At 37.1% G+C, this 16,599-nt stretch overlaps 1 protein-coding gene across 1 annotated transcript in view; it reads right to left on the bottom strand.

Moving 5' to 3' along the window:
* Positions 1–16,011, bottom strand: part of grin3a (glutamate receptor, ionotropic, N-methyl-D-aspartate 3A) — a 31,252-nt gene extending 15,241 nt beyond the window's left edge. Inside the window, exons 1-2 of the mRNA XM_036528721.1 lie at positions 15,280–16,011; positions 4,856–5,457 (exon numbers count right to left, since the gene is read on the bottom strand). Of these exons, the coding sequence (XP_036384614.1) occupies positions 4,856–5,457; positions 15,280–16,011 (1,334 nt within the window). The remainder of the gene's footprint in view (positions 1–4,855; positions 5,458–15,279) is intronic.
* Between the last annotated feature and the right edge of the window lie 588 nt (positions 16,012–16,599).

The following is a 16,599-nucleotide window of genomic DNA, read 5'->3' as shown; positions in this document are numbered from 1 at the left end:
CAAAGCCACATAGGGTTTTTTTTTTACCAATTTAACAAGGGGGTATTTCCTAACCTTAATTTTTAAATTAATTTACTTTTAACTTTAAGTTCATCTAAACTTTAATTTTAATAGCTGACCCATTTTTCCAAGTGTTTCTACTGACTAAAAAAATCAGTCTATTTCAGGTGTCTGATCATGACAAACATTAATGCAGATGATCTGATTAGAGAAACGTTTGCTCCAAAACATTGTGTCTGTGCTTAGAAGAACCAAAGCCCATAAAGGGTGCTAAAAGCCATCACAGTATCCAAAGAGATCTAAAGCCTCTGACAAACACAAAGCAGTTTGTAAAAATAGGAAGGATTGACCAGCAGTCTGTCGTACTACCTTTAGTCACACTACTAAGGGTTTCAAGGATGTCAACAAGAAACACTAACATGGCTTGGCTGACATGTAATAGGAAAAGTTGTATTCATAACTTACTGCTGTTTATTCATTCCAGGACTAGAAACCTCAAAGACATGCTGGGGCACTATGAGGCAGGTGGACACTATGAATCCTGTTAATTTGTATCCTACCCTAAATATTCGCCTAGTCTTTTTCCCATACCATCACTGCACAGCATGCCAGAAAGATAAAAAGTGAACACATTCACAAGCTTTTCAACTAAACAAATTATTAAAAATGAGGCAATTCAATATTTGTTATTTTGATGAAAATCATTTATCTCCTTTTACATGTAGACTACTATATATTGGCAAAACAAATTGGCCATTTAGACTCTGCATTGACAAATATACAAGTGTTATCTGAAGAAAGGATCTAAAATCCTCAGTGGCAAAGATGCACTACACTTGCATTGTATATCTTTGTATCACTTTCTGCAGTATTGATAAAATACCTCCCCATCAGTGTTATACTGTTGTAGAGCAAGAACTACTACAATTTGAAATCAGGTGGATTGCTTCAATTTATCCATGGCTTGAGTCTTAGTTAAATGCATTGTCTTTGTTGTGTGCAGCTGTATATGTGTGTGCTTGTTTATGTGTGTATTGTGTGTGGGTTCACTTAAAAGATTACTTGATGTGCATGGTTATGTCTGAGTTGACATTGTGGATGTGCAGTACTAAATGAGTGCACAGACTTTGAATGATAGAATGTTTGTTGGAATGATGTATGTCTTCATCCATCCATGTCTCTCCGTCTTTTATAGACTGGGTTCACAAGCACTAGTGGGGCCAAGGCACAGTTATCATTTAAGCAATTTAATCAGCATGTACTTGTATTTTTTCAATATTGTTGCTGCATTCAAAATTAAGATTTATCCCTGAATTGACAGAAAAAGATTGATATAGTTTTTTACAATACAGTCAATGGATCCCATACCTGCTGACAACAGCCTTGTGACAATCCTCTTGTGTGAATTGACACAAGTGGTCTTTATCAGAAACTGGTCTCCTTGCTTTCAATGTGCATTTAATTAGTGTTATTCTGAAAAGCACTGATGACAATTACCTGGCCAAAACATTTTCTAATTTAAACTTCACCCTCTGCACGAGGACAGAACACAGAACAACATATCTAATTGGTAATTCTAAAACAGGGCAGCATTATCATAGTACAAACACTCCTGCAACACAAACCAACAAGGTTAAGAAAACTGGAGGACAATCATGTTATTGTCTTACTACTCCCTTGAGTGATTCTATGTGAAAGAGACATTTGATAAGGTACGTAACAGCACAAATGTTGTTGAACATGCTGTCTGTTCATTCAGCTTTAACATTACTACAGACTAGTTGTTTTACCTAATAACATGCAATGTTGCAACCATATAGATGTATATTTTGCAGGATCCTGTAATGCAGCTTAATCAACAATAGGTGTAAATTGGTGTAAGGTCATAGGTGTAAAAATCCAACTGGCTGGTAGACCAAAAGTTAATTTCAGACCCTGGGTCTACTTATATATTATTATATTATTAATATAATATATTATTAGATTACTACTTATACAATATTTATATAATGCTGGTTATCTGTTACAATATTTTACTAGTACCAGTACCTGGTTTGATTTTTGCAGCTCATCCAGGACCCAGAATGAATCAATATGTATGACAAGCCAGGTAAGCTGGTTGATCTCTGTATTTTCTTTTTGCATAACATTGCATGTCATGTCAATGCTGCCATTGAAATTATTAACTTTGATAATTAAATGATGGTGTTCATCAGCAGATGCCTTGGCCACACTCTTTTCGCCATCTCTCATAGTTTACTATAATTCTGTAATTAAATGCTCTCTGTCAACTGTTTTGGGCAGACATTGCACCGGGCTTTCTGCCAGGTCTCTTAGGCAGAAGTGCAAAAAATGCTTACTGCCTTTTGCACAAAATACCACAGCACCATGAATATTCACAAACACACCCTACATTGCCTGACCCTCACCCATCACCCTTTCATACTTGGCAAAGTTCTAGCACACTGCGTGCATCTGCCAAGTGCACTACATTTCTGTTAAATGTACATACATATATATATATATACACACACACATTCATATGTCCTGTATATGTATTTAATTTATTTCTGTAATTAATTCTGTCTTCATAATTGGCAGATACTGTGGTCTCATTGATCAGCTTTAGTATGCAAAATTTTTCATCCTGCACTGTGCATAGTATCCTTTTTCATGCATAGGAAAATATTTTTAAAAGTCAGCCTTCTGGCTGAATCCCACTATCTCGGGGGACACATGCAACTTGTCATACTATAGATGTTCCATTTAGCAATTTACTGCCAAGTAACATTTCTGCAGTCTCACATGGTGAACATTTTACTTTCCAGCTCAACAAAACCCAATATTAGGATCTCTATCTCATCCTAATTGTTGCTGTGAGGACATTAAATAACACAATGATGAAGTGTTTCTACCATATTCTTAAAGGGATACAATCATTATACATGGCAATGTGGGGAAAATTTTGTATGCTACATCAAACACTCACGCAGATATGGCAGAATCTTGGATACTTGATTTATCAACAGTATTACATAAACTGATAAATCAGGTGTACAAACATTCTGCATTTTGTGTGTGAGATTAAAATGAATAATACTTCTATGCACATGTTGAAAAAAGATGTTCTTGGTTTTGAAATTTCAGCCTGATCCAGATGGTATGGTGCAGTGCCTAGAACAGCAGTGTTATATTTACTAAATGCTGTGGCAAGTAAATAAAACTCTGCAATGTATAATATCACATATGGTGGAGAAATTTAATTCCATTATACACTGTATTAAATTAAATTAAAGCAGCTATTAATCCAGTGGTCTCTCCTCCTGCAACTCACCACAGCTGATGCACTGAATGTTGGGTATTAGAATGCAAATGCATTGCTTGAGTATGTGGTGCAATGGCAACAGAGAGTTCAAACAAAGAGCATGGATGCCAAATATGCAAATTGCTCATTCTTCACTTTATTGGCTTTACACCCCATGGTTTTCTTTGATGTATGGCTGATCAGGTTTAGAGGGTTTTCATAAACTGCACATTCCTGTAACAATATATGACAAATTGTCATGTAGTTGATCATTACTGCTAGGCGTGATTAGAAAACCACACTCTTGTCTGAGAGCCTGGTCATCAATTGGAGTACATTGACGGTTGTGTACAAGAGTTTCTGGACCTCACCTTTTAAGGAATTGCTGATACAAAAGAATACAAAAAGATTTGATGTGTAAATCTAGGGGAAGCCAAGTGACACCATCTTGAAGCCAATGTAAATCTTTTTTTCCCAGGAGTACGGTGCAAATTCAAACATACAGAGATAAGTGTAAGGTACTGCACTATCTATCCAAAGACAATTGCTGGCCAATACATATTCTCTGCTGTTCTAAAGTTGTATTTAAGCCCTTTGTCTTCATTATAGAACCAAACTTCAAGACAACTTTGATTATGGAATCTGAACTGACACTTCTGAGAAATGAAAGCACTTCTGGAACCAAGATGTGCCTTTTTAATATTTCTGCATAACATTTTATGTTCCACCAGCTAGATACTACATTACTGTCATTTAGAAGATGCTGTTACCCAGAGCAACTTGGGTTACAGTTTTTACATGGTACTCATTTAGACAGCTGGATATTTATTGAGGGAATTGTGGGTTAAGTTACATGTCCAAGGGTATAGCAGTGGGGAATCAAACCAGCAACCTTTCGGTTATGAGTCCTGCTCTTCACCAATATGCCATATTGCCACCCTGTCATTACTTCTATGAAATACTAGTCTGGACAACTGGCTGAGTGGTCTAGACCACAGAGCACAAAATGTTACACTTCAGTATTGATGTCTGTGCGATGCAAAGGACACCCAGTTACACTTACTGGAACTGCCCTGTAAGGCGTGATTTTTTTTTTCTTTTAGCATATATTATATAGGGGAACATTACTTCAGTCTATTTATATATGTGTTGTAGCACTTGTGACAATAAAGCACGTGTTATGGGAGTCAGTTCCATGGGGTGTGTGTCATTGATGCATTTCATCTGCTGTCTGTGCCCTCGGACCTCAGAAAGAATACAATATCATATTCAAAGAAAGTAAATATCCAAAATGCTGCTGACAATTGTGTGGGGCTATCAAAAATGATAAAATGCAGTATTTATCAAATGGTCATTTTATTTTAACTGCCTAAGGAACCTGTCTAATTACAAGGTTGATACACCACTATGATACTTTTTGTCCCATTGTTTTGTGCAGGAGTGGGCTGTTAGCAGGAAACTAAGTGTAAGGTCAGATATACATAGAGAGAGAGAGAGAGAGAGAGAGAGAGAGAGAGAGAGAGATTTACAAGACTGAAGGAAATAGATTACCTGGACAGATATTTTCCTGAGGTCAGGGTCCTGTCCTCCATAACCATACAGTTTGTGGTGCTTGAAAGCAGTGCAAGTTCTGGGGTTATGTATGCTGCTGTCCCCACTGCCCTGGCCACCAGCTCCAGTGCATCCTGGACGTAATGATCCAAAGCTGGTTCTGACATCTTCCCATGTGCCAAAATACCCATAGGCAGTCCATCTATCCTCAGTTCTTCAACGTTCTGTGAATCTCCCAAAATCCAGTGGTATTCCGGCAGCATCAGCCCAAGCTTTGTTAAAGCACTGAATATCTTTCTAATGTCCCTTATGTTACATCCAAAAGTTACAACAGTTGATGTAGAATCCTTTAAGGACTCCAGGTAACCTTGCAGAGAAGACTGAACGTCACTTTTTGAGCTGCTGTTTATAGAGATGTTAACAATGGGTCCAAGGTGAAATCTGGAGTTATTACGCAGCAGAAAGACAAATTCTGAGATGTTCCGTTCTGCGCACAACAAAACGCTGACATCATACCAATTATTCATGGACAGAAGAGAGAAAAGTATGTTCACTTGAGGCGTTGGAGGATTCTGCATGGTCATCTGGAAATGCAGTGGATTCTGTTGGAAAAGAATGACAAGGGGTCATGGAGAAAAATGGCTCTGTAGCAAACAATTAGCATTGCTTGGAAAACAACTTAATATGACATCAATCATTTAATCTAAACTAGACTCTCCTGTGGTCCATATCTAATCAAACAAACTTGTCCTGTGGGATCAGAAAGAGAGTGCACATTCTATGCAAATGAAAAAATATCTAATTAACCACAATATACAGGCCCAGTACAAGATATGTCGCTGTTTGTGTAGCACCTACATATGAATGTTTACAGACACACACAGTGCTGCATAAGTAGGATAATTATTTTGATTTATTTTATGCTAGCTAGTAGGTGACCCAGTCCCACAGGCACAAGTGAAAAAGTCTTCCATTAAAAAGGCTTAACGAGTACTTTGGGGTAAACATGTACATGTTAAAAGGTTTACATCAGCACGATACAAAGTAAGAGCCATGAAAGTTAACAAATTATACATTTTTGCCAGGAAACTGATTCTTTTGGTAATCAGCTTTGGATGGGCGGGTTTATATGCCATGAAGCAAAAAGTTTAAATGGTGAAAAAATAATTCCTTCCTTTGATTCTCAAAAATAATACTTTCCTTTGATGCTCAAAACACTTTCATTTGTATATTTGTACTAATAGTTTTCCAGCTTGCACTTGCTTGAACAATTTCCATTATCACAATGTAAATGTCCAGCACAGTCAAAAGGTGACACAAATAAATCTGCCATTTTTACACTCTCACAGTGCAGATGGAGAGTGCATTGCCACAATGTACAATGTGTGGCATGTCCAAACTGCAATATTCAACACTGTGCAAAATGTTGAAAAACTGGAGGGTTCTGAGCTTGAAATGGTGTAAGATAAAATGCAGTTTTAAAATATGGCCTGTCCTTTAAATAGAGAACACCAATTTTCAATAAATATACATTAGTGAACAATCTCTAACAATCTGTAATTTTTCCGGTTGACCAAAACCTGGATATTTTTACACACATAATATGATAAGCTGCTTATTGACTGCTAGTTGTTTAGGCTAGGTCATAAAAACCATCCCTCTTCTCCCTCAATTGGCTGTGAATAGATAGATGTGTCCTTTAGTAAATCATGTCTATGAATCATAAGAAAATTCAAAAATACCTCTCTACATCAATATTTTGCCATTTCCATCAAGTACAAATTACAAAATACACAAAAGTAGTTAAATTTCGTATTTCAAATATGTATTTCAAATACACATCCCTGCTCAAGGGTACAGTAACAGTGTCCCACTTGGCAATCAAACTGGCAACCTTTAGTTAAAGTGATACACCTTATCACTACACCTACAAATAGAATTATTAATTCATAAATCTGGTAATATTTTTCTCAGTTTAGTCAAATCCCTTCAACCCATGAAAATCTGCACAATTTATCATGTCATACAATACAATTTATCATCTCTTTAATTCAACACATTTTTTCTTGTGAATTTTCTTACACACATAATCATGTGTACTTCAATGTTTCTACTTCTCTCACCAGCTGATAAACCCACTACCCTTACCCTGCCTCTGTGCATTTACTGTAAATAACCCTTCCTCTGTAACCCCATAATAATTCATTGTATTCAGTTGTGATGTTTCATAATGTCTGCTGTGTTTGGTATTTAATTTAATTTAATTTATTTATTCATCTTGTGGAGGTGAGCTGTTGTAAGCCAAAGGCAAATTTCCATTTTTAACCATATCAACAAAGAAGATCAATCTTGAATCTTTAATGTTTGTATGAGTGAGAATAACAAAAAGGTGTGTTGTCTAAACTCTGCTAATTTCAATTTTTTGAAAGTGAGAAAAACATATCAAATGCAAATACATTTAATAAAGAAATGAGTGATGTAAGAGACAAACATGGCTCAATGGAAACATGTTTATGAAAACCAATGAAAACATAAAACAACTACACCATAAGGTGGGTTAAATTTACAGACCACAATTCACATTTATTAAGGTGTTCTACAAATGGCAGTCAAACATGACATTGTATCAACATAGAACAAAGCCAAAAATTGAAATGGTTCACAAGTAAAATACAAGTAAGCCGGTGCTGTTGCAAATAACAACAGAAAGCTCGCTAGCTTTGCTGGAAGTGAGATCGCAAAAAGAGTATGAGGTAATGAAAGTTTCTAAAATAATTTCTGTGAATCTGAGTGACTTAAATGTATTGATTTTACACAAATTCAAAGAAAAAAAGTGTTGTTATGGCTTGTTGAGCTTACATATTACAATAAACATCCTGGGCAAGTAAAATTTTTACCAGGCTGTAGAAATTTCAGTCTATTAGCTGGCTAGTGCCCCAAGTTCTATCCCTGCCAACAGACAAAAGTTAGCCTAGCTAATAGAATTTGTATAAAACCTTCAATCGTGGCTGATATAGTTATGAGGTGGAGATGGATGGGCATGGACAAGATCTGTGCAGTGTGTTTGCTTTACTAACTAAACTAGCCTGCCTGCTTGCCTACCTTCTCACCTTACTCTCTCTCAACTATGTTGCCTATATGTGCTCCTTCGACCACTGCTTCATTTCTCTTGGCAAAATTTGGCCATTGCTTCCCTTGCACTGTCATTTCTCTCTTTGCATTTTATCCTTTCATTTTTGGGCACCTGACTTTTTACATCCACAGTTTGGCATTTGGCAGTTTCAGCATCATCAAAGGAAATGGGTATATGTGGGCGCTTTGTTCATGTGGACATCTGACTGGCCTTGAATTGATCACACCATTTTTCACAACAAAAATGGGAGAATTTCAGTCAAACAATTCAGTACAATGTGCTTTAATGCTCACAAGAAATTGCCATAGACATAAATGTAGACTGTGACTGAATGTGTCAGTATGATAAATCATTAGAAAAACTGTCTTCTGTTTGAGCCTGCCATAGCGCTTCCCCCTGTGCCCTTCACCTTGTCTCAAGGACTGGGACAATGTTCCTGGTTGTCATCTCCCCTCCCCCGACGATGAGCCTGGGGGATGTCACGTTCTTTGGTATATCTTCATATACTTGCTCAAACTACTGAACTCCACAACATAAGCTTCAAGGGTTTTTTGAGCCAATTTGGAAACAGTATTTCATTTCATGGGCAGTTGATCCATGTAAGTACAAAAATGAATCCTGCCCAAGTTTCTGCCTCCCTGGCTATGTGCTGAATTAGTCATCTTTCCTACATAATTTCCTAATAATTTGGGAAAAAATGAAGAACAAACAAGACCTACATATAAACATGTTCAGAGGTCTCACTGATGGTCACAGTGATCAATATTAATTTGAGCATTATATGGAATGTCCCATGGATAAGCTTCATAATTCCTGTCCTGATTCCCCATCTCCTCTCTTGGAGGAGCAAGTTCTCAAGTGAAACACTTAGCAAGGCTGTTTAATTTCCCCAGTGGCCAGCTCTTTTTAAGTGACAAGAAAAAAGCAGGCTAATCTATACTGATTAAGTGAAAGCTTTTCAGGGATTACTTTCAAAACGTCAAAGGAGAGCAGGACTTGTGTTCTCTTTAACAAATGACAAATCTCCAGTGATCAAGTCTGCAGCTGAGCTATGAATCCAGATAACACGACAATCTGTTTGTGGACTAAATTCAGAATTTACTAAATGCTGAAACCAAAAGACAAATATTTATCCCACTGATATGTTATCAAAATGGTTTAATTCCAAAAAACATTAATAAATATAAATGTTATATAACCAGGCCATCATTTACTAACCAGCTTCTGAAAGTTTAGAATCAGTGTAACGATTCTATGATTCGCTACAATACTAAAAATGTAGCAAACTGAAGTTAACATAACTTGAGGGAAAGCACACTTGACAGCAATAACTAACTACAAAACTAGACTCCACAAATCAAAGCATGACAGTTTTAAAAAATTACTCGGTTTCTGGCTGGCACAAAATACAATAGTAGAGTGGCAATTAAGAAATTCTGAACTTAACATGCATATGCTCCTTCAATAAATCACTTGATTGAATGAGTGCTTGTGAATTATTCAATGGTGCCCCTGAAAAGACACAGGCCATCAAATGCAAGATTGAGTGCAGCAGAAGCACAGAAAATAATAGACTATGGTTTGTATTCACTGTATTATGCAAGGATCAAACTGAGATATGTATCAAGGTAAGATAGTGTGAGGTGGAGGTTGAGGAGAGCCAAAATGAAGGTTGTGAGAATATTGTTTTTATGGTACTTTGATCTATTTCACATCTCCATTACATTCTGAGTAGCATTAAAACACAACACCATATTGGCTCATGTTTTTAATAAACAAGGACACATTACAGTGTATTTTGTATCTTAGACAGAAGTGGATGGCATCTGATGATGGTGCACATATTATTTTTTATTCCATATTAACATCAATGGAGATGAACTGCCATGGAAGTCCCCTTTGCAATGAATGGGTTCAGTATCTTGTGTTTCCTTCATTTTCTGCTTGAAAAGATCCCATCTGACAAGAAATCAGCATTACAAGAGAACTTATTTCTCTGTGAATCATATTCTATTAGGAATGGAAAGGATTTTTTTTTTGACCTATCAGTTTGTTCGGAACTGAAGCTCAAATTTTTTGTTCCTGTCCATTGATGTTCTCAATACTAAAGGGCGCTACAATTACTAACCAATTAGAAAAAAAATATTTTTATAAAAACATATATATATTTATATTTATATTAACATATTTATATTGTTGCAATGTTTATTAATGTAAAAGTTGTTTTCCTATTCTCAAAAGTTATTTTTAGTTATTTTCATATTAGTGTGTGGACTATCATTAGGCAGCTAGCTAACAAATCTTACAAACAAAGCTTACAAATCTAGATATCTAACTAATTAACTCCTGCTACCTAGATGCAAATAGTACCTAAGTCAGTCACTCTATATATGAAGCAATTGCAAATTTATCTTGCCAATGGTGGAATTTATTATTTCTAGTCCATATGTAGGGACATACCCTCCAATTATTTCATTGCATCTATGGAAAAACCAGTAAAAATTGAAAACCACTTTAGCAAATGTCAAACGGATAGACCATAAATGCTTCTGACAAACTCACAAAGATGGCAAAAATCCCAGAAACATTCAAGTTAACAAATAACATTCCTTTTTATCTCCCGTTTCTTTTCTACAAAGAATTACCATTGACCCACAGCACAAACAGATTGTTTCTGTTTGACAGAGAACACCACTTTCATTCAAATCCAACAAAGCATGCAGTAAGTTAAATGATTGAGTTATTCAGTTGATATTGACGCCCAATAAATAGTAAATTTACTCAAAAGTATTCATTAAAATCTACACTCACTCACACAATAGATGTTTTTGAGGACAAACAGCTCCTATCGTCTGACCAGGAAATGGTGCTGGGTGCCAAATCTTTTATGCTAAGGATTTTAAAATGCTTTTTAAAAACAAAGCACATCTTAACATACATTATACATTAGACTGCTTAATTTCAAAATTTTATGCTTATTTTGAAAGGTATGTGTCCGGTATAAACTCATCTCAGAGTAAATTAATTTACCTTAAACATGAAAAGTATAGTTGATGATAGTTACATTTTATGTAACACAATTTATTTCACAAAATTGTCAAAACTGTCTAATAACAAATGATAGTCCTGGAATATAAACACAGACACACTGTACAAAATAATTCTATTGGAAATGTAATTTTATTATTTGTAACAAGAAGCTTTGTTCTAATCAAAGTTGAGTTGGCGAGAGTTAAAAAAAAAAAGGTAGGACAGTTCTTAACTTGCACCTTTGACACCTGCCTCTATACAGTAGCTGCGCTGATCTGCTGTACTTCAAACTACTCAGCACTGGGCAGGTCGCTGAGGATTCAAACTTTCTCTCAAATAGCCATACAGATACTCTAAGAGAAAGTTTCTTGGCTATAAAATTATTGAGAACAGTTGTTAGGTCTTGTGAAAGAAATGATCTGGGATGCAGCTAGGAAATGGACTTCATCCCCAGGATGAAAGCTGATCTCCAGGAGATAATTCACCTGTTCCCCAACAGCAAATTGATTTACTCAGACATTCCTCAGCACAGAGTCTGAAGGGAGGGTGGGAAGATGGGCTGTCGAGGGAAGACCAGACGTTCAGTCTAGCTTCTCTTCACTGCATTTCCCTCTGATAGCACCATGGGCAAAATCAATCACCGTAAGTAATTGACTTTATTGGCAAGATGGCGTGCACTTAAATAAAAATATTAAAGAGGGACTTCTTTCCTCCTTATCATAAAAAAACATGCAATCAGCTAAGCAGCTAAATAAATCAGCAGATATGAAAACATGGTGGATACTAGATCAGATGAATGTGAAGAGCAGTACATGGGTAGCATTTTCTTTTTAAATAATATTTTCTTTTAAAGCATCCTTTGAAACCTCTCATCTCCTCCCCTCGCCTTACTTTTTGCTATCTCAGTGGTTCACTGATGCAAGAAAACATTCACAGCAAACAGCCCACACCTGTAGACCATATGTGAGATTCATGTTAACAGCCTCTGACTTGGCAGGTCCCTAATGGCTCATTTGACAAGTTGTTTACTCTGAGTGCAGGCTGAGCCCTATGGCCTGGGTTAAAAAATTAACCAACAATGGCTGGGAGGGGTAGGTCGTCCAGGGATTCATCATCCCACTGCTCTCATTCACCCTGCAGTTTGTCAGATGCCTGTGAGTTGCTCAGATGATTTCAGTGTAGTAGCGCCCATCCTCCATTGAGAGCCCACTTTTTGTGGTGCTCTGTGTCTTATAGTATGGAAACAGCCATTAGCTGCATGCAACTGTATTGAAGGACTGCATTCAGCTTACATTAGGGATCCTGTGCAAATGTTGAGATTTTTGCAGTGAGACAAGTGTAATGTACAACTGGTGATGAAAATAGGGTTACATAAAGGGGAAAAAACTATTAAACTATCAACTCTGGTGGTTTTATGGATCTGCCCTCCAATCTAGATATTTCTTTTCATTTTGAGCCAATTTTTACATTCGTCTTTAATGTATGCAGGCCCTGCATTTCCCAGAGACTTGGTGTGGCAAGCTACTAGTAGCTTATAGATATATGATGAAGACAAGCTTTGGCTACGCTAAGCCAAGGGAGACAGTGCCCCACTGGTCTTGTTAAGTTATTATTAATGGTGGACTCTTATCCTTAGAAAATACAGTTAATTAGATACCTGAAACATTGTTCATATTAGCTTGCTAGCTTATTTTAGCTATAGCCCTTGTTACTGTTAGCTAGCTAATTAGTAATCTAGCTACCTTAACATTACTTGTGCAAACTTAATTTTGACGCCAGCTACCTAATTTAACCTGCTGTTTTAATTTAGCTAGCTATGCACTTACTTGCATGATTAATTAGCTGGCTAGATACCACTTTTGTGTGAGGTTCTTCTGGGAATCACCAACTTCAAAAAAATCTGCTTACGGAACAAAAACATTTACCTGAAAAGCTAAAAGTTACTTGTGTCAGTATGTGTTTCATTTCCTCCTGTGTGCCAGCAAAGTAACTCACTGTCACTGTGTAATGGGTCTGGGTCAACTCTGGCAAAGTGATGCGGTTACTATATGAGGGAACTGTTGCTGTCATGTCAATGCCTTCAATTCTTCCATCGTATCAGCCAGTATAGTTAGCGTGTTTTGTAGCTAAAAACCATTTCATGTCTATCAGGACATGCTGGTACCTACTGGTGCTATATAGTTTTAAAATCTACTACCTCTACTAGCCTATTATGCGAAAAAGGCAAAACTCTATGTCTAACTTTTGCTAGTTTGATGTCAGATGATTCAGTAAATAAAAACGAAGATACAAGGGTGCAAAATTTGCACATTTTTGAATAACTGTCTATCGAATGAATGAAACATGGTATACACACTAATGCTGAAATGTTGGAAATAGTAAACTTCTGATGGAACAGAAGTTCCAATCCATGTTAAGTGGCAGCTGCATTGTTATTCAATGTTTCATAGTTTGTATTAACATAATATGTGCAGTATATAATGAAGGCATATCTATTATGTGGCTGATGTGCTGTGAACGCTTGCCAAGAAAATGCAGCATACATCCAGTTTTGTCTTGGACTTCAAGACAAATAAAGGTTTAGCATTCCCAGAGTTAATCTATCTTAATGTATTAAGAACAACACACACACACACACTTAGCATGTATTTTGTTCCAAAGAGTAGTCCTATTTAGTCAGGAAGGCTTTTAACTACCTAAGATACTTCATCACAGTAATGATGTATTTTCTGGGCCATTAGCTGAAACAACGAGAAGTCACATTGGAACTTTTCTCTAAAACAAGAACTTTATTCTAAAATGAGCATATTCTCCACTGCAGCAAAACAGTAAAGACCATTTCCAGTTACTCGGTGTTTGTTTGACAGTCTCCCTGTGCAATATTGGATAGTGTCGATGTGCATAGGGGAAAAAACAAGTATAGGGTGTTCCCCTTTAAGAGTCTGGACAGATAAAAGTATACAAAATGCTGCATAATCAAAACACTGATCCGCATAGTTTGCATTAAAAACATAATTTTAATTTAGATTACAATCTTTGCGTTTTACTAATTCCATGCTTTTTTCATATAATCATTCCGAGATACATTGATACACTGATATTAATTTGTGAGTGGAATGATAGCATTTGTTGATTTGTGCAAGTGGACGCGTGACACACATACAATATTAACAACTGTCGTTTAGGGGCATACAGAGACACGCATTTTCATTACGACCGAGTAGCCGCTCACTCCCGATACACAAACATGCACGCACACGCGCAGCGCGCGCACAAAGCCACTAGTTATATATCCTCATGTCTTTTCACACACGTTTAAGGTGCCGCATATCATATTGATCCCTGCTATAGTTTACAGCCAATGATTATGGTTATGGCTGGGAGAGGGAGGGGGAGAGCAAGGGCAGCAGGTTGCTATACGACAGATCAGTTTAGGTAACGCAGCCATGTGGTTGCGTACAACACATGCATAATGTTGACGTGTTGAGCTATGTGAAATTAACGCTCATTAGCGCTAACTGCACTGCCGAAATGAAAGCCACTTATAAACACACCTGTTGACTGAATTCAGAATGAAAACGTTTGTATGACTTTAAAAAGGGGGAGAATGGCAAACAGCAGTATGCATAATTCTTAGTCGTGTATGTTTCCTGATATTCCCAGAGAAGTCCATAAGTGCTGTACACACGCTGAGCATAGAAAAAACATTGACACATTGACAAAATTGATCATTTATAGGACAACACGACAACACGAAAGGGCATACGTATTTACGATACAGTATCAACTCATTGCGGTCAACAAACCGATCCATCATCTTACTAACATTACTGATGAGCTCATATTGATTTCATTATGATATTGCTAAACCATGTCAGGTATCGTGTACTTTAGCCATATATAATTAACGAAATACATAAACTGTGGTAGGCCTGTAGGTGGAAAATGAGCTTGGGGAAACACAAAAGAAAAACACTCTTGGTTCGTGTTCTCCTCAAAAATTCCACATTGGTGGTTAAATGTGCACTTCTAGGTATCATTCTGTTTACGACTGAATATTATTTTCGCAAAAAAGTCTCTACAATTTCCCTTATCCCTAATTAGTTTTAAAGCCGCAACAAAAGAAGCGCTGGAGTTCCTGCGAAGTTCTGGACTTCGTGCCCTCACACATTAATACATCAGCACATTAATACGAAACACTAAGAAAATGCAGTACATGAGAACCAATGTATACAGCACATAAGAACCAACATTTGCTTACCTTACTTTGTCGTTTGAACATGTTTTGAACAATACTGATTACAGGTATTTGAAGGGCAGAAGATATGAATTCCAACTCTAATAGCTCGTCCCTGTTTTGTGGAAAAGCTAAGATAGCAGATACTCCTTGAACAACCACAGTGTTGCAGACACTTTGCAGAAAAGACAGGGGATCCGAATAGACTGTTGAAGGCGAGGAGGAAAACGAAAATGCAGGCAACTCCCCAAGTCGCGCTTCAACGGCCATCACCACCTCCAGAGATAAGTTGTAAGGTAAAAGACCTGCCATGCGGTTGAGTATGTCTGTGGCCAGCAGAATAGATTCTCTGGGTAAAAACAAACTCGTTTCCGTTTCCACAGTTTTCTTTCCAAATTTACTTTTTGCGCCCATGTGCTGGTTGTTTATCGAGCTTTTAGTCCTATTACTCCTCGGAACGTACTCATTTCCACTTTTCGTGCTTATTTCAAACTCTTCCTCCTCTGCACTGCGCGTCAGTCCTTCTGTATCTACATCCCCTGTGAAATCCTCAACCCCGGCGTCGTTTTTACGGTAGCCACGGGGCTGCAGGTGCACGGCTCCAACTCTCACGGTGTGCCCAATCCTTTTTAAAATCTGACATGGCTGTGGATGAGAGAGAGACTCTGGCGCACAAACTAGCATCAGGGTGCATGGCGCAAGCAAAGGAAGCAGTATAAACCTGCCAAACGCACCCCAGCTCCACAACCCCGTCATTACTAAAAAGATACTCCCGATTCACATGAAAAACGAAGCTTTCACCTTCCACCTGCACCCGTTGTGATCCCCACAAAGCAGCAGCGAGATCTGTTTTCTGTATTCCAGATACAGTGAAGTTACGCGCTCCTGTGTCCTCAGGTTGGACCGTGACAATAGGCATTACAGGGAGACATTAACAATGTTAATCTAAAAAAGATAATCTAAAATATCATCTTTACACCCCCCATTGCCAGAAATACCCATTGTAGGTGCAATGCCCCGTTGATTTAACATTTTCTTCTGCTAATTATTCGGAATTATATAAAAAATTATATGAATAATTCAAAAGAGCAAATATTAAAAAGTAACTCCAATTTCTAGCCATGGAAATAAATGAAACAAATGTTAAATATTGCGCAGGCGACCAGTTTTATCATTTGCATCCAGTAGTTTTATTTTCATTTTTGGAATTGTTATTTGTATGTAGGAACGCGTGTGGTTCCAGAGTATTTGAAGCGCTTTTTTTATATACCACTGTACACAAGGATACATAAATGAAAAATAAAAAAAAATGTTGCTGTTTGCGATTAAATAAATCTAAAAAGC

Source organism: Megalops cyprinoides, chromosome 5 (genome assembly GCF_013368585.1).
Source record: "Megalops cyprinoides isolate fMegCyp1 chromosome 5, fMegCyp1.pri, whole genome shotgun sequence".
In the NCBI taxonomy this organism is placed as follows: domain Eukaryota; kingdom Metazoa; phylum Chordata; class Actinopteri; order Elopiformes; family Megalopidae; genus Megalops; species Megalops cyprinoides.
The sequence above is the reverse complement of the archived record's forward strand: the minus strand, read 5'-3'. Positions and strand labels throughout refer to the sequence as shown.